The sequence below is a fragment of the Candoia aspera genome, chromosome 1 (genome assembly GCF_035149785.1).
Source record: "Candoia aspera isolate rCanAsp1 chromosome 1, rCanAsp1.hap2, whole genome shotgun sequence".
NCBI lineage: Eukaryota > Metazoa > Chordata > Lepidosauria > Squamata > Boidae > Candoia > Candoia aspera.
The window spans coordinates 121888766-121908914 of NC_086153.1; the positions used below are offsets into that span (position 1 = coordinate 121888766).

The 20149-nt window shown below is 38.8% G+C and overlaps 1 protein-coding gene across 2 annotated transcripts in view; it reads right to left on the reverse strand.

Annotated features, from left to right (window-relative positions):
• Positions 1–20149, reverse strand: part of KCNQ5 (potassium voltage-gated channel subfamily Q member 5) — a 374302-nt gene that overhangs the window by 45233 nt on the left and 308920 nt on the right. For both annotated transcript variants that reach the window (XM_063313086.1, XM_063313079.1), the window contains exons 4-7: positions 17994–18169; positions 17269–17394; positions 6969–7079; positions 3435–3530 (exon numbers count right to left, since the gene is read on the reverse strand). In XM_063313086.1, the coding sequence (XP_063169156.1) occupies positions 3435–3530; positions 6969–7079; positions 17269–17394; positions 17994–18169 (509 nt within the window). The remainder of the gene's footprint in view (positions 1–3434; positions 3531–6968; positions 7080–17268; positions 17395–17993; positions 18170–20149) is intronic.

Sequence of the window (20149 nt, forward strand, 5' to 3'; positions counted from 1 at the left end):
CTGGATGCAACTGGCTTAATTAGTTTGGAAGGGCTGTGCTTGTACAATGTAATGAAGATTGGAGTTTTAAATGTTTAAATGTAAAAGAAAACAATAAACAGGGATGTCTCAGTTATATATGCTGACAACCTTGTGCAGCGACATCTTTAATCAAGACTTTTGCTACAATTCTTTTCATGAATGCAACTGACCTTTTTACTATCTCTTCACATTGGCAACAGTGCATTCTAGTAATAAACTGTATTCTCATCTGCATGAAATGAGTATCAGTGAAAGATAAAGAACGTAGGGAAATTATTTCCATGCATAGTTCCCAAACTATTTAAGGGATGTGTTCAAATGTTTTGATATACTTTATGTCTATTTGTGGAATGCCCATGATATATTGTTGCTGATTTTCTAATTTGGTTACCTGTTTTACAGAACAGTACTTAGAAACTGCCCAGCTCATATGGACTGTAAGCAGTTTGCAATTACAAGATTAAAAATGTAGAAATCAATCACTTCAAGCCAGAACTCAGTGTACTATGGTAGCCCTTCCATAGTAAGTCAACAAAAACCATGCCATCCACCAAATACCCAATTAAAAAGGATCTTTCACAAATACCAGCAAACAGGGGGCATGGTGTAGTTCTTGCTTCATAACAGAACATTAGGCTACATTAGAAATTGATAACTGGGTATTGAACATTTGAAAATAAGACAATTGCAATATATCCAATTGGTATAAATAATTAGTAAAAAAAAGTCATAAAATCATTTTTTAATGATTACAGTAAAAAAGGAATATAGTTTCAGATACATTATCTTGACATTCATGGCTGACAGGAGATATTTTCACAAGGAACTTCCCAGTTAATGCTTTTAATCATTATACAATGCTATATCATCAGAATATAATGAAGTCCACAAAATGATCTGATAGTATAAACTTCCCATTAGCATTTCCAAAATAAAGATTTACAGTATTATTCCCGACTTTTCAAACCCTTTCTATTGTATTAGAAAATATTTAGATCAAATGCAAAAATATAAACTGCTTTCACTATGGATGTCTAACACTATGGATGTCTCTTATGAAAAGTAAGTATCAAGCAACAGTCTCTGTTCTCTAACTGACTTTTCTATACAGTTGGAAACTTCACAGTCCTATGTTCATTTAACTGGGAATAAACCCTACTGAACTCCACTGAACTTACATGTGAGTGGACGCATGCAAGTGGAAGGTTTTTTTACAGTGGGCTTTGGGATAGAGAGCCTTACTGAACAGCCTTCCCAAACTTGAATCCATGCAGATGGTTTGTACTCAGTTCTCTTCATCTCTGACCATTTGCCAGGCTGGCTGAGGAATTCTAATCCAAATAACTCAAGGGACCCAAGATAGGGAAGGCTGCTGTAAAGAAGGGAGAATGTGTCACAACCTCCTCCTCCAGTTCATCTGGCATGAATCTTAAGATGTATTTACACACATGGTTAAGTCTGGGATCAAATGAATCGGGGGCTTTCACTCACTGCTGGGTCTGGCCTTCTCACAGTCAAGTAATATATGCCATCCAGGCATATTTAGTCACTAGGCTAAGAGTAGCCACTTTATAACTACTGTAGTTACTAGATGGTACAGATAGAGTCCATATCCTCTTTTTCCCTTGAATATGAAACACAGATCTGAGAATACCAAAGTGTATTTTAACATATGCTAATGCTTGGGTAATACTATGTATTTTTTTTCTTGCTGTTATTCTTTATACTGTAAAGCATGCAGCGTAGCGCAGAGTCTTAGGCTAGCCAAGAATCGTATCCTGGAGTGGGTAGCCTAGACCTAGTTCATATCATAATAACAATCCTAGCAAGCAGCTTTTCCTCTCAGCTAGCATTCTGTTTGTGAGTGGGAAGGCTCTGACTGCACAGCCATTACCACTAAGAGAAGCATAAACAACAGTCCAGCAAATGACTGAATCATCTCCCTGCAGAGACATTTGGCATTTCTGTTTCATAGGCATAATCCAGCATAATTTGGAAGCCAAAATCCCTTAGAAGAGATTTGGTCCATCTTTCCAAATGATAATGAGGATTAGTCATACAGGAAGAACAATGACAACAACCAAAGAATGTGAGAATCATTCTGTGCCTCTACATATCACACATTACACAAACTAGCTCCCTTCAAACAGTGTAATTATTCTAAGTATAGGATGCTGGGTATGAAGAAAGTAAAGGAATTCAATTCAAAGCAAAAAGAGAACTATTGTACTAATAATAAGACCATTAAAACATCAACTATGCATACATTTCAATGTATTTTGATTCCTTCTACATGTCAGTACCATCATAACATGTTATTTGAGTGGAAAAAATCCATTCAATCATGAGAGCTAGTGCGTTCAATTCTTTGGACAAAGTTCTCTTCATTCAAACTGAATGTATTTTTCCCTGGCATATTGTCAGAGTCCCACTACTTATGAATTAGTTGAATATATGCAAGTGTACGGTATCATAAATTAATCTATCATTATTTATCAAATATTATTCTACATTTATTATAATTCCAGTTATTGAATCTCTGTTCTTTTGAAAAGGTTGATGTCATGAGTAATGATGGCGAGCAGGAAGGGGCTCCCATCCAAGGTGGAAAACGCATGCGTAGTACTGAGGAATTAAGCAGCCATTCAAAGAGACACAGATCAGGCCCGCCTTAGCTTTTGGGGTTTATATGTCTGGGTTTTTCCCACGCTTATTCAGTTTGTTAGGATTCTGTTAATGTAGCAGTAATAAACACTAGAGAACTAGTCCTCGTCTCTGTGTGGCTCACTGTTAGGACAGTTACTTGCTGAAAATACAAAGTGAGATGCAAACTCTAAACACAATGAATGCAAATACTGTAGCAATAGGACCTATTGGGCTGATTTTAAAGGGAAGTATCAGATTTTGATTAAGGGCCATTTGGCTTAGTATACTATGTGAATCCAGCTGATGTAGTTTGTAAGCCATGATTTCTGGCTTAGCATGTTGTATAAACTAGCCACTTGTGGTTTGTAAATCACAATTTATGGCTTACCCAGTTGTGAGTTATTCAATAAATCATTCTAAATAGATATCTAGTTTGAACTGTTTGTGGATTGTGGTATAAAATATATTAAATCAATCAATTATGGTTTAGCAAATGGGCTGGGTATGATACATGAACTCAGTTTATATGTGAAGTAGCCCGGCTACGTGATTACAATTTGTGCACATGATTCCCTTTCCAATTGGGATCATGGATGTAGAAGCCTGGTTTCCTAAACTCAGTTTACTTCATCAACTGAATTAGAATGAAGAAAAATTAACAGGAATGATCATTCCTAAATGTATTCATTTCTTTGAAACCTGGCACAGCTGGGCTTGTAATATGCATTATCAAGAACTTTTGAAAATCTGTTTCATTTGCTACTTACTTGAATTAAACTGGCAGCAGGATTTCTTCTTTTCTCAAAATGTTTCTGACGATGCTGTTCCTGGACTTTTAATGCAAATCCTGACCCTAAAATGCCCTTGAGTACAATACAACAAAGGTTCATAATCAGAAAAATAATTCTGGTAAGAGTTAAAAATATGAAATCTCAAAATCTAAGACCAGCATTATACAAATGGCTTGAAGTCATAGCATGATTTGGTTCAATATGTGAAATGACATTATTGGACCCAGTGTGGAGAACATCAGGTGCATCTAATGGCCATATGGGACAGGATTCTGCCAAATTCCTACAAATCAGGAAACAGGAACAATTTAAAGAAGTGTAGGAGTGGGTCACATGGAAAGCCCTGAATCCTTCCTTTGCCCTTATCCTCATTGTTGGTGTTGTTATTACTTTTACTGGAACCACATTTTTCAGCCAGTTTTCTCTCAGTATAAGTTACTTCTAATGCTATTTTTTTCCAGGTGTTCTACCAGGGAAAAAATTGAGAAAAACAGCTTTGGGGGGAAAGAGCAGGCAAAAGTTCAGTACCTTCTTTCTATCTAGCATCCTTGATTAGGGAATTTCATTATCATCCCACTGCCTCTGTCTTGTCTCCCATACCCTTCTGGAAAGCTCCCCAATCCTCTCCCCAAAATGGTGGGGGAATGTTGTAAATACTTTAGGAAGGATGCTAAAACAACTCCCAGTGATGGAAGCCCCTGTTGAATCAAGGTGAGGGACACCGACTCCTTGGAATCAACCATGTGGGGTCTACCTCAGTCTAACCAAACAGAATTCCTATGTTCTCATACATGCCATGCCCAAAGAAATAAACCACACACGGCTTAACATGATGGTCTGGTTCATGCAACATTAAGAAAATAGCTAGGCTCCCACAACATACTGAAGACTAAACTATCCACTCCATTTTAATCTGTTTTAATGTTTCATATGAACCCAGTATGCTTAAGTTGCGTTATCAGCAATTTGATTCTGACACAAAAATTGGCCGTCATAGCCTACTTTTCCAGTGACTCTTCTTTAAGCATGCAACTATAAAGAACGTGGCCAGTTCAAGTTTTCAGACTGTAGCAACCACTTTTCTAATTTAAAGGGAGTGACAGAGCATGGTTTGGCAAATAGGATGAAGGTCTTTCCTGCCTAACCCTTACATTCTCCACACCTGTTTCTTTCTTTTTCTTTTTTTTCTGCTAACATCTCTGTCCACCCCCCCCCCCACAAGTTTGCAATGGCAAAGGTGAGTTGAAGGAGGAAGAAATATTAAGAACCCTTCTCTTAACACTGTTCTGCCCTGCAAAACAAACATGTAATGTCTTCTCGCATTGGAAAGCCAATTGTTACAGTTTAGAAACACACATTGGTTAGATAACAGAGGCTCTTCCATGTAAATCCATGGAGCAGTCTAGACTGGTTTAGGCATGGGGAAAAGGATTAGACTCCTGTGTTGCAGTCCACATCTTACATAAAATGAAACTACGTTGGGAGCGTCAATGTAACAACCAGTTGGCCTAAATTTCAGTAATACAATTGAAAGTCCTTAACTGTGCTCTTAAATCCTATTAATTTGAGCCAGAGTTAAATGTAGTTTTCTGTAGAAAGGCTTACGTTAGCCCTGATGCAGAGAAATATGAAGTCAGGAAAACGACTTGCTTTTGCAAAACCGTAACACCCTGCAATAGATTTCAGAATTATCTTTTCTCAAGTAGATTGAAGTGATAGTTTGATGACCATTAACCTGTGCCAAAAAGAGTACTTACACTTCATGTAAGATCAAGATTTGTCCCTCCAAGTACGGATGGGCTCCTCCCTTTCAAGAGGAAAGCTAGGTCAGCAATTCCTTTTGCAGCCCTAGTGCTACTTCTCACATACCTACCCTCTCCTTTGGAACAACTTGTCAGGAGACTGCCCAGAGGTGGGGGGAGCTAGGAACCTCCATCCTCAATAAAACAGAGCTCTGCTTTACAGAAATCTGAATCCATTTCCTTATGTATATATCACATTCCTAGTTACTTATTAATTCTACAAGTTATGTAGTTTTATCATTTCATATTACAGCTAAAGAAAAATATTGGTATACTTGTAGTTAAACTTAAATGAAACTGTGGTTAATTTACTATTTGAACCAGGGATGTTCTTTATCGCTATATTATATCAGCTTAATAAAAGTGCAGCATCCCACATGCAAGTAAAATGTTTAGTGCATTGTGGAATACTATTTGCATATGTTTAGAAGTAGATTATTACTTAATGGAAAATATCAAAGGTACTTGCTTGGTTGTGCAAAGACGCTGATTTGAAGGACACACTATAATTCAGTTGTACATGGGTGTGCATGTAGCATCTGTTAAGAACACCTTACAACAGCCATCCACTGAAAAGCACATATTTGGCTTAAGGTATTCCTGACTGGTGTCTCAAGTGCACCCATGTGTGCTTTGAATCAGATTTTGCTCTTCAAATCCAGAGCTCTGGAGAGCTCTAGAATATGTATATCAGGTTGCATTTATGGCATCTTCTACTCTATCTAGTGCTGTTTGAAAGTGCTGAAACGTTCAAGTATGTGTCGGTATCTGTCAACAAGGAAGCTTTTAGTTGTGAACAGTCACTGGAATTTCAGCAGCCAAACAGTGTAAATTTCCTTTAAGAGCATTAGCAGCTGGATCAGAAAAAGCATCTGTTCCTAGACAAATGCTTCACTTTGCTAATTAATATATAATAATATTTCTGCAGGGCATAGAAGCAACGTACCTCATTATTTCACTATTTCAGTAAGTGAAATAAGTTAAAAATATTCATAATCTGACAAAAAAGCTCCAGAGTACAGAACAATATGTTCTTTAGTCTTCTGGGAGATGAGTATTTCTTCTAGATGATTTCTGACTGTAAAAGTTTTTTTTAATAAGGGTAATTAAATTACTTGACAAAAAGTTCTATATAGATTTGCATGGAAAATACTCTGACATGTAATTTACATGTAAAAATACTTTAACATGTAATTACAGTGTAAAAGTAGTTTACCATGTAATTATTGTATTGATTACTAGAACTTACTGATATGTCTAACTACATTATGAAAGATAAGCATAAGCTTGGACAAGGCAGCTCTCCTCTCCTTTGAGGAAATCTCTATATTGATGTAGGAAGCCTATGCAGATCCTACTCTTCTCCCAGTAACCTTGTAGACAGATGAGAAACTAGGATGGGCTGAATCCCTGACATTCATCCATAGTGGGGATTGGCTTAACCACATCTTAGCAAGCTCCATGCAAATTTGTTTTGGATGCAATGTTACCAGATAAAACTTTGGATGTCCCATAAATGTACATAGTTATCACTGGAGATAAATAAGCTTTTAAACCACCTTAAAAATGTAAAAAATATTGTATGTAATGGTAATAGTTAACATGAGTTTACGAATACATAGATATAAGTGGCTAACAATGTTTCTCACATATCTAGCACAGAGTATGATGTCCTTCAAGTTTAAAACACAGTTGTAAAGATACTCACAGCAGGTAATGCAAAGAAAGAAATGCCAAGCAGTGCAAATCCTGCAGAAAGCAGCCTTCCTAGCCAGGTAAGAGGAGTTTTATCTCCATAACCAATTGTTGTTAATGTGATCTGAAAATAAACAAATATAAACCAGGGTGGAAAAAAATGCAGACAGTATAGATATCAAGAATTCTAACATTAGCTCTCCAAAGTGTATAGAGACAGCTTATAAAAATTAAGGAAACTGTGTGATTTCCCTTTGGCTCTTCATCCTTGTTTCAATGACATTTAGTCACTAAGATCAGCTCTGCCTTTCAGATTGCTTTGAATATTTTCAAAATACATTTTCTTCAGTCAAGGTGAGTATGAGCCTGACTATGGGCTGGAGTTATTAAAGGGGGGAAATGAGTAAGCATAGATGATCATAGCTCCTCTCCAGCCAAAATATTCCTGCATAGAGATCCCTCAGACATATCCATTATTTCAGCAAAAAGATTTGGGAACCAGCTTTTACAGAGATGTTAATGTAGCCTGCCTGTTGGCTACTGTTTGTGTTCTTAGGCCTTCCCCATATGGGCTGGGCCTGCATAAAGCAACGTTCTGAGCATTCCCTGCTTGAGCAGTGGGAGCCCAGCTTTTCAGAGTCAAGTCACACTGAATTCCTTCAGTTTTTTTTCAACTGGTATTGTGGCAACACGATGAGGATGAAGAACTTCAGCTCCAGTTGAACTAAGTTCTTATTTCTTTACATATTTTTCTTTTATTCCCTCTACATATTTATCACATTTTTATTTCCTGCTGCAATCATAAATGGACTCTCAGAAGCTGATGAAAAGACAGTAACACCAATAATAAAAGATAACTGCACACAACCCATAAACAATACCTGGCATCAACACTGAAAAAGTCCTATGCAAAAGCTCCATTTTTAGCTGTTTCTGGAAGGCAGATAACATTGAACTGATTGAACCTCCAACAAGAGGCTATTCCAGAGGGCCAGCCCAATCTCAGAGAAAGGAGGAATTTTATATTTTATTCTATTGTTTATTCATACTGTCTTAGTGTTCTGGATGGATGGAGCAAGCAAGCACGCACACACTCAGTTGATCAATGAATACTTTTATTACAGTCTTAAACCACAATAAGGTAGTATTTTGGTTCTAGTTCAGAACTTTTTTTTCTCTCTCTAAAATCTAAGCGTTTTCTGAAAACATGCACTCACTGCAGCTACATGATACCACTTACTGATTACCTTTCTTGCTGTTAATATCACTTGGAGAAAACCATGAAGTTGCTATTACTTTGCTCCTCAAGCAGGAATTTGACATCCCACTTGATAAAATGTCATCAGTATCACTTATAAGCACAGCAAGATAGATCGGTAAATATATGCTGGGATTCTACGCTGCAGGCACATCTTACAATGAGAACTTTAAAAAAGATTCCTTTGGAAAGAAATAATCATGACCTACAGTATAACTTTTTCACTGTGGTAAGCTTAATTTTGCTGTTATTTGCAAACTCTTTGGGAAAAAAACCCCTCACATAGAAAGGACTTGCATGCAATAGTCTCAATCAGTACCATCACAGATGTAAAGGCATCAACCTTATTCCTTCCATGTCTGATTCAAAGAACATCAGAATCTAGGCGGTTATGGCTTTGAGCACCAGAACAGCTGTTCCATGTGCAAAAATGCATGCTGGTTGTGAGCTAAAAAAGGGTTGATCTCTTAAAAATGGTTTTTAAATGTGCTAGAAATTCATCTCTGATTAATTTAATAAAGATAAATTATATTTCCAAACTGAATGCAGAGTGATTAACAGCTGAAATATTAACTAAGGGCTAACAAAAGTCTTTATTTTCTTTCAGGGCCTGGCCATTTCATAGAGTTACTCTTTCAGTAAATCTGCATTAGCCTGCTTGATCAGGAATGAACCTGAATGATCTGGCATTCATCTGATCACTGCCAGGCACCAGAGAGTAGAGAGATGTTTCCAATCTCTATTTGACAAAAAGTAGAGAAGCTTATAAAAAGGATAGTGCCAACTGCCATCTACTTTTAACCACAACAAGGGATTAACATCTCATCAGCAGAGCCTATTACGGACATTGTAGATTTTTGTATAATTAAGAACCAAAAGGTAAAAAAGAAAGAACAGCAAAACACCTTCCTCAAAGATCAAAATCCACTCTGTTCTTTTTCACAGCCAACAGGTTCTGAAGCTCTGACAAGAATATTACAACATTAAGTGTATCAGAGATTTCTTGCTCCATTTGAACCATGTTTCTAACCCTTAAGAGGTTCTTAAGCAACAGGGCTGAATATAATTTTTCTTTCACACTGTAATGTACTCAGTGTACTCAGAAGCAATTTAGGTTTCAAATTCCAAATCTGAACTCAGAGTTATTTTGGGGCGGCAGGAAGCTAGCGTTTGCCCCTATTTCTCCAAATAGCAGCATACATACTAAAGGAGAGATACAGTATACAGTAAATAATAAATATTACTAATATTTCTTGATCTAGATTTTAAAACAATCTAATTTATTTCCATGATATAACTATATTTCAACATATGTGTTAGAATGGATATAAATCTGGACCTGTGACAAATTTGGATGGTTTCATTTTCAGTAGCTGTGGACAAGGATAAAACAACAGGTCTGACTCTTATGCAAGGCCAGCCTGCCTAACTGTTTTGGGTGATGAACCATGGTGGCTAACAAAATCAGGTCAAGCCCCTAGCCACTGCCTCTTGACCTGATGTTCAGAGTAGCCACTTCATTATGTCTAAAGTGTGCAACATTCCAGACCAACTTGCCATCAGCCAGTCTTTCTATATTTGCTGATCTGAGTATGTTATAACACATTGTAAAGAGATTGGAATGTCTGCCTGCCCAAGGAGCTGCAGCAGCTATCTCACTATAGGAGCTCAGAAGACCCTCAGAGTGATGCTTATCAACTTCCTGGCGGAGAATAAGGCTTAGCGCTGCTGTAGGAGAAGAGGTGTGCAGAAGGGACCATGCAGAAAGAATGGTGAGGGAGCAGAGGTGCGCCTCTTGTCTCAGGACAAGTGTTTGGTTGGGTCATTTTAGCTCTAGTACATTAGGTATTGGAGAGATCACAATACCCTACCAGCAACAAAAACCTGCATTGGTTAATCAGTGCTGGAAAGGAAGATTAGGGTTAATTTAGTTATAAAGGCTGGTGGTGCAGTATTGGGCAGGTGGGTTCAAATGCTTGCAGTCAGATGGCACTGCATCTGTTGTATGGAAAGTAGGCAGCAGTGCTTAAACTGCTGTAGCTGTTAGATTCACCCAACTAAAGTGGCATTGAAGTATATGTAAATAAAATAAGAATAAATGAAACATAAATGAAATAAATCTGCAAGACAGATGAGTAAATCTTCATGTGGATTCTGTATCATGTTGATTTCATATGTTGAACATGCTGAATGAAACTATTTGTTTTAGAATATTACATTTCTGAAAGCAGAATTATATAGGGCTGAGGCCATTGCTCAGCGATGTAGTATAGCATATCCTCTGTATGACAAAAGTTCAGCATGCTAAATGGCAGATAATTAAATATCCTCTGCCTGAAATCATGGAGAACTGCTATTCATCAGAACAGATATACCTAGCGATAGGTGATGAAGCAGCTTCCTACTGTTTCTATTTCAAAGGACTTTACATGGCTCATATATTCTTCCGCTTATCAGTAACAGTGACATCTTCAAGCATTCTCAGATAGGATTGGAACTTAATCCAAATTAAGGAAATATCTAGAGACATAATTCCCTAGATACTGTATATGACTTCCTTATTATTAACTTAATTAAGCAAACCTCAACAATGAATAAAATGTGGTGATATTATAATTAGTGTAATTTCTAAGATTATAATGTGGCTGTTCTAATTAGTGAAATCTGTAATCTAATTCTTATCAAATTAATTATAAAACAGGGCATTCCAGCATGTGGAATTACCAACTCTTAGTGATTCAGAAACAGCAACATGGTCACCTTTATGAATGTATCACCACAGAGCGTAAAGTGTAGGTGGGACACATTCAAGGCATAGATAGCAAATTATTCAGTAGGAAATTATACAAGTATGATGATCTGAAATAGGAAGCTCCCCTAACGAACGATGGCAATGCCACATCCTCGAGGGGATGTGGCCATCTGTTGGGATTCATCTTTCAATATGCATCCAAATGAAAAGAAAATGCATTCCAACTGAATAAAGAAATGAACCCTTTACTAAGTCTGATTTACTTATTGGTTCAATTTACTTATTCATTCAATTTATATGGCAACCCACTTGTCAGGTGACTTTAAAATCCTAAATGATCTGAACCACCTTTCTCTTTATAAACCAATCTGGCTCTTAAAATCCATTTCTGGCATGAGGGAAAATACCTCTATTCTCCTATGCATTCCTTCAGGAGTTGTGTTTGGTCCCTATTCTCTCAAGCATTTTGAAATCTATAAGGACATATCTCCCTATCCAGTTTTTTAACTGCTAACTGAATTTAATATTAATTTTAATATGTGTTTTTATTATTTTAGATTCTGTTTTGTGTTTTGATTTTTAGTTTTTGAAAATCATCTTGAATTCTCACTAGAACAGAAAGGCAGCGCATAAACTGAATAAGAACACTGCAGGAATGATGAGATAAAGTGTTAAAGCCATCCTCAGGCTCCTAATCTGTAGTGGCCATTTGTTAAATTAAAATCCAGTATTCAGGGTAAACCATATTGATTAAAGATCAGTCTTTAAGGATGGAGTTGTACAAAGGCCAGTAGGCCAAGACTGACTGATTAGCTGGTCTTACCTTGCAGCTGAGATTCTGTCTTTCTATTTACTGCTATCCTATATGGGTATAGTACGAGGTTCACCCCCCAAAAAAGGGAAATAGGCCAAGTCTTTATTGAGGGCAGCAGGATGCATCAAGGCAAAGCAAAGTATGTCAAGTTAAGGTGAATGTTCCTAAGCAAGAGCATGGGGGGGTGGGGGTGGGGGGCTGTGAGGGCGGTATTTCTTCTTAAATCCTGATTAATTGGGAATATTCAACACACTAAATTTTAAGCCAGATTTAGAAAAAAAAAGTGCTATACTGAAATAAATCATATTATGTCTTAACCTAATGACTTCTTTCACAAAACATGCTAAGGCAATGATGGGTCACATAACATGCTGAATCAAAACCTAGACAACTTCATTTCAACCTAACCTAGCTACTGCAGTTTTTATATAAAACTTGCTTGAGCCTGTCTTTTTTTTTGGGTGGTGGGGTTCTGAGAAATCCGACAAAGCAATCCTGGGCTTCATGTTTTCAATCAAAAGATGATAGTTGAGTACATTTTCTAGTAGGGAAGATATAAAATTAGTAATAGATGGAGTCTTCAGCAAAGGATCGTTACCTTGTCATGGTGCTGGAGCTTCAGCACCTCAATGATGCCATGAGCTAAACCGTGAAGGGCCACCCAAGATGGGAAGGTCATGACAGAGAGGTCAGACTAAATGCGATCCCTGGGGAAGGTCATGGCAACCCACCCCAGTATTCTTGCCGTGAAAACTAAATGGATCAGTACAACCAGAGATATGTTGATATACCATTGGAAGATGAGACCCCCAGGTCAGAAGATGGTCAAAATGCTACTGGGGAGGAACAGAGGATGAGTTCAACTAGCCCCAGACGTGATGACACAGCTAGCTCAAAGCTGAAAGGATGGCTAGCGGCCGACGGTGCTGGTGGTGAACGGCGAATCTGATGTTCTAAGGATCAACACACCATTGGAACCTGGAATGTAAGATCTATGAGCCAGGGCAAATTGGATGTGGTTATTGGTGAGATGTCAAGATTAAAGATAGACATTTTGGGCATCAGTGAACTGAAATGGACTGGAATGGGCCACTGCACATCAAATGACCACCAGATCTACTACTGTGGACAAGAGGACCACAGAAGAAACAGAGTAGCCTTCATAATTAATAGTAAAGTGGCTAAAGCAGAGCTTGGATACAATCCAAAAAACGATAGAATGATCTCAATTCGAATTCAGGGCAAGCCATCTAACATCACAGTGATCCAAATATACGCCCCAACCACAGATGCTGAAGAAGCTGAAGTAGAGCAGTTCCGTGAGGATCTGCAGCATCTACTGGACAACACGCCTAAAAGAGATGTTATTTTCATCACGGGAGACTGGAATGCTAAGGTGGGCAGTCAAATGACACCTGGAATTACAGGTAAGCATGGCCTGGGAGAACAAAACGAAGCAGGACATAGGCTGATAGAATTTTGCCAAGACAACTCACTCTGCATAACAAACACTCTCTTCCAACAACCTAAGAGACGGCTTTATACATGGACTTCACCAGATGGACAACACCGAAATCAGATTGACTATATCCTTTGCAGCCAAAGGTGGTGGGCATCTATACAGTCGGTAAAAACAAGACCTGGAGCTGACTGTAGTTCAGATCACGAACTTCTTATTGCACAATTTGGGATCAGACAAAAGAGATTAGGGAAGACCCACAGATCAGCTAGATATGAGCTCACTAATATTCCTAAGGAATATGCAGTGGAGGTGAAGAAGAGATTTAAGGGAATGGACTTAGTAGATAGGGTCCCGGAAGAACTCTGGACAGAAGCTCGCAACATTGTTCAGGAGGCGGCAACAAAATACATCCCAAAGAAAGAGAAAACCAAGAAGGCAAAATGGCTGTCTGCTGAGACACTAGAAGTAACCCAAGAAAGAAGGAAAGCAAAAGGCAACAGTGATAGGGGGAGATATGCCCAATTAAATGCAAAATTCCAGAGGTTAGCCAGAAGAGATAAGGAATTATTTTTAAACAAGCAATGCGTGGAAGTGGAAGAAGACAGTAGAATAGGAAGGACAAGAGACCTCTTCCAGAAAATTAGAAACATCAAAGGTAAATTCCAGGCCAAAATGGGCATGATCAAAAACAAAGATGGCGAGGACCTAACAGAAGAAGAAGAGATCAAGAAAAGGTGGCAAGAATATATACAGCAGACCTGTATAGGAAGGATAACAATATCGGGGATAGCTTTGACGGTGTGGTCAGTGAGCTAGAGCCAGACATCCTGAAGAGTGAGGTTGAGTGGGCCTTAAGAAGCATTGCTAATAACAAGGCAGCAGGAGACGACGGCATCCCAGCTGAACTGTTCAAAATCTTGCAAGATGATGCTGTCAAGGTAATGCATGCTATATGCCAGCAAATTTGGAAAACACAAGAATGGCCATCAAATTGGAAAAAATCAACTTATATCCCCATACCAAAAAAGGAAAACACTAAAGAATGTTCAAACTATCAAACAGTGGCACTCATTTCACATGACAGTAAGGTAATGCTCAAGATCCTGCAAGGTAGACTTCAGCAATTCATGGAGCGAGAATTGCCAGATGTACAAGCTGGGTTTAGAAAAGGCAGAGGAACTAGGGACCAAATTGCCAATATCCGCTGGATAATGGAAAAAGCCAGGGAATTTCAGAAAAACATCTATTTCTGTTTTATTGACTATTCTAAAGCCTTTGACTGTATGGACCATAACAAATTGTGGCAAGTTCTTAGCGGTATGGGGATACCAAGTCATCTTGTCTGCCTCCTGAAGAATCTGTATAACGACCAAGTAGCAACAGTAAGAACAGACCACGGAACAATGGACTGGTTTAAGATTGGGAAAGGAATACGGCAGGGCTGTATACTCTCACCCTACCTATTCAACTGGTATGCAGAACACATCATGCGACATGCTGGGCTTGAGGAATCCAAGGCTGGAGTTAAAATCGCTGGAAGAACAATCTCAGATATGCAGATGATACCACTGATGGCTGAAAGCAAAGAGGAACTGAGGAGCCTTATGATGAAGGTGAAAGAAGAAAGTGCAAAAGCTGGCTTGCAGCTAAACCTCAAAAAAACCAAGATTATGGCAACCAGCTTGATTGATAACTGGCAAATAGAGGGAGAAAATGTAGAAGCAGTGAAAGACTTTGTATTTCTAGGTGCGAAGGTTACTGCAGATGCTGACTGCAGTCAGGAAATCAGAAGACGCTTAATCCTTGGGAGAAGAGCAATGACAAATCTCGATAAAATAGTTAAGAGCAGAGACATCACACTGACAACAAAGGCCCGCATAGTTAAAGCAATGGTGTTCCCCGTAGTAAGATATGGCTGCGAGAGCTGGACCATAAGGAAGGCTGAGAGAAGGAAGATCGATGCTTTTGAACTGTGGTGTTGGAGGAAAATTCTGAGAGTGCCTTGGACTGCAAGAAGATCCAACCAGTCCATCCTCCAGGAAATAAAGCCAGACTGCTCACTTGAGGGAATGATATTAAAGGCAAAACTGAAATACTTTGGCCACATAATGAGAAGACAGGACACCCTGGAGAAGATGCTGATGCTAGGGAGAGTGGAAGGCAAAAGGAAGAGGGGCCGACCAAGGGCAAGATGGATGGATGATATTCTAGAGGTGATGGACCCGTCCCTGGGGGAGCTGGGGGTGTTGATGACCAACAGGAAGCTCTGGCTGGTCCATGAAGTCACGAAGTGGGCTGGTCCATGAAGTCATGAAGAGTTGGAAGCGACTAAACGAATAAACAACAATAGGTGGAGTAACCTCTACCTCTTCTTTTGAAGCTTACGGTCAGATATGGGAGACTGTGGCCATCTAGAAGATATGAAATACACCTTTCAGCAACCACAGCTAGTGAAGATTATTAAGGATTATAATTCAGCAGTGTCTGGAAGACTACAACATGAATACTTTAGAGTACCTTAGGACATCAGAGTCATATGTCACGATAACTGTAGGTTCATGTTCCTGGTTCCTGGTTCCTATGACAACAGTTATGGGACAGCCTTTGGTCATCCTGGTTTGAGAGATAACCCTAATGGCTTTACATTCTTATTTTTCCTCATAAAACTTCAAAATCCTTTTCCAGAGCTTCTATTGTCATAGCATCCCTGCATTCATGTGATCACGATTTGGGCACTTTGCAACTGGCTCACGATTATGACAGTTGCAGTGTCTCGCAATCACGTGTTCACCATTTGCAACCTTCACTGCCAGCTTCCAACAAGCAAAGTCAATGGGGAAGCTGTCAGGAGGTCACAAATGGTGATCACGTGACATTGTACTTAACAACTGCATGGGATTCATTTAACAATGGCAACTGGAACTGGTCATGTGACATTGCACTGTACAACCTTGTCGCTTGATGACGGAGTTGCTGGTCCCAATTACCATCATTAAGTGAGGACTACCTGTATTTATTTTGAAAAATAAGCTGTACAATTCCTTATGTCAATTTCAGCTATGATCATATATAATCACTGAGAGAATTGTGCTCAGGGCATTCAATAATTGTATCCCCTATTCACATCTGGGTAACTCCAGCTCAGCCCTATTACACATCTGGGTGACTCCAGCTCACCAGCCACACATTCTTGGAAGTCTGTAGCATGTGCTGAGCCACCTTCAGCTGAATGCCTCCTCACATTAAACCAGTCGTTTTGTCTGCTTTCTTTTTCCATTATGTTTAAAAAAAGAGAAGCCTCTTTTTCCTGACTCCTCATAGAAGAAACATGAGTTGTTAATGGAAAAACAGAACCCAGCAAGGAAGTAAACATTTGACTAAGAAGACAGAAACTATGTCTGGGGAAGAAGGACAGGGCAATTTTGAATGAGAAGCTATAGATGGAAGGAAAGCATGGGAGACATGTGTGCATGAATAGGTGTTAAAGAGAGAAAATGGGTATGCTTGAAATTCCCTAAGAATATAGAGGAATTGTTTTTGTTTATGTCTCTGTCTAGGTGAAAGGATATGAGGACATGTCAGTTTGAGAGTGAATCAGAGAGAAAGAAAGAAGGATGGATGGATGGATGGATGGATGGAAGACAGTGAAAGAAGGAAAGTTCACAACCACTTTTCTCTTTAACTCCTACAGTTTGGCTAGAATCACTGCTAGTATATAGCCTGCAACCACTTCCCCACACAGGAACGTAGCCCTCAACTAAAAAAACTACTAACTCCTCCTTTACCAAAACACAATATAATGGGTCCATTCATTTAATAACATTCTGAAGAATATTAAATACTGCATAGTGTAAATCTGCTTTCCTCACTCTGCTGCACTCCAGATATATTAAGACAACAACCTCCTAAAATTCCCAGCCAACTATGGACATTTTTGGAAATTTATCAAGTTGCAGTCTTAATCCAGAGAGCACCAGTATGGGGAAGGCTAGTTTACATTATGAAGATGGATTGATTTTGTACTTACCGTGCCCCACCACAGAGCATCTGCATATGTAGAAAATTGAGCATTTGCATCTTTTTCAACGAGATAGACAAGGAAGGATGAAAAAATAAGTACTAAAAATCCAATGTACCAAGCTGTGATTAATTCCTGTAAGATAAAATAAGGAAAAAAAAATATTCTGATAATTTATCTGAATTCATGTATTTGTTGGAATACAAGATTTTATAGAGTTCATTTTAGTTAAACGTGAAAAGTTCCTTGTGTATACAAATTATCTCTTAAATAAAGAGTATAATCATGCTGTTTCAGGACTTCAGAATTCAAACTACTTCATTTATGCCAGAAGTTGGATGTATCTAGTGGGCTTTATGAATTTTTCTTTGATCAACAGAACTTATTTCTATGACAAAACTCAGATTTTCTTAAAAAATTATTGCAACTTTCAAAAGAGGATTATTATTATAACATGCAGGTTGCTGTCCACACATAAAGCCACACAGTTTTTTCAACATGTATAATTTGTTCTACTGTTCTTTGACTCCTGAACTTAGAATGGATGGATGGATACAGACAGATGTACACACACACACACACACACACAGTCATGGAAGGTCAAACCACATCAAAAATGTTGCAAGTTATTTTGATCATTCATTTAAATTTGGAATTTTCTTTCTTTGTAGCATAAACTTGATATACTAATTACCTAAAATTCACAAAAATGGAATATGTGAATGGGCCCTTACCTTACTATGTGCGTAAACTACTGAGCCTAACAATTTCCAAGTTCCTCCTCTTCGGTCCATTCGTACCATGCGAAGGATCTGTAGGAAACGAAGACTTCTGAGTGCTGATGTTGCAAAAATGTTACCCTGAGTTTTTGCAGAAACAACTGCTATTGAAGCGATGAGAACAATGATGTCTGAAAGAAATACATGACAAAATATATTAATGTATATATAACCAATTATAGCCAGTCAGGATTCCATTATCTGATGAACTGGATTATTTATTTATTTATTTATTTTATAAATTGATTCACCACCCACCTCTGCCCTACGGGGGGACTCTGGGCGGCTTACAATAAAACAGGATTAAAATTCAAAACCATTACAATACAAAATACAGTAAAAATACGAATATAATAAAATCTACATGGCGAAAAGATCTTAATCAGTCCTTGAGTGTAATAGGCCCCTCAGAATCACTTTACAGTGCTAGCCATCCCCAGGTGTAATTATTCCCCCTCCCATTCCAAGCCTGCAGACAAAACCAGGTCTTTAATCTTTTGCAAAAGTCCAGGAGTGAGGGGGCTTGTCTCACCTCTGGGGGAAGGATGTTCCAAAGGGCGGGAGCTACAGCAGAGAAGGCACGCTTCCGAGACCCCGCTAGATGGAATTCTTTTATAGATGGGGTCCGTAACATGCCCTCCCTGCATGACCGGATGGGGCGGGTCGATATAATAGGTATGAGATGGTGCCTCAGATATCCTGGTCCCATGCCATGTAGGGCTTTAAAAGTGATGACCAACACCTTGAATTGGATCCAGAAGCAAACTGGGACCCAGTGCAGCTCACACAACAAAGGTGTTATGTGTGCAAATCTTGGGACACCCAAGATTGTCCGTGAGGCCTCATTCTGGACCAGCTGTAGCTTCCGGATACTCTTCAAGGGTAGCCCCATGTAGAGCGTGTTACAGTAGTCTATATGGGAGATGACCAGGGCATGAGTGACCGTTCGGAGGGCCTCTTGGTCCAGGAAAGGGCATAACTGGCGCACAAATATATTAAACTTAATTATTAATGTTTCATGTTAAGAATTACAAAAATGTAATGAGCTGATATAAAGTCATGATAACATTCATAAAAAAACTTAGAAGGGGCATATGACCAGTTCATGTGTTGTGCAATTTCATTTTTTATGTTTAATCTGTGAAAAATGGTACGATTTATTACAGGATAAAATTCATTTTTATAGCAATATGTGTAAAGAAAGAGAAAGTAAATAGTACTGTCAATGCTAGGTAAGAATTTAAAAATCTGAAAAGGGAACAGAAAAAAAAGTGTATATGCATGTTTTAAATCAACAAATACTATTAAATATCAAATATGAGTGCTATGTGAAGGTGAAAGGTCCCCTGTGCAAGCACCGAGTCATGTCTGACCTTTTGGAGGGACGCCGCTTTCACGATGTTTTCTTGGCAGACTAGAGCGGGGTGGTTTGCCATTCCCAGTCATCACCTTCCCCAGCAAGCTGGGTACTCATTTTACCAACCTCAGAAGGATGGAAGGCTGAGTTGACCTGAGCTGGCCACCTGAGAATCCAGCTTCCTCTGGGATCAAACTCGGGTCATGGGGAGAGTTTTTGGTTGCAATACTGCCGCCTACCACTCTGCGCCACACGAGCCTCTATATGGCTATTCTCTTGTAAAAAGAGAGGTTATTTTATCCAAGTCTTAAAGCAATTTACAAGAACAAGCAAGATTCCTGTCTTTTCCAAGCACTGCTCTTGGGCATTCCAAGTATTTCAAGACTGGGACCTGAAGCCCTTATCTTTTTTGTTTGTATGTTCATTTCCTTGCATCACACAGGAAACAACTATTAGGAAACAAGTATTTACTGTAATCCCATGCTAATTGAACCCAGGGTTTTTTAATGCGTGTTCTATGCTTTCAAATATGTGGTCCTGGGAAGAGCGGCAGAATCATCCAACTTTCACAGTATTTCCAAAATCCTGTTTCTCAAGGACTGACAAGTTGGAACTAATACCCTCTTGGACACTGCTGGTCATGTAAGATTATTTATTTATTTATCTGAGCTACTAGCATAATTTCCACATTTCCATGGGGCTATATCAGCAGGTCAGGAGGGTCTGTGGCCCCTCCCTCAACATGTCATCTTGC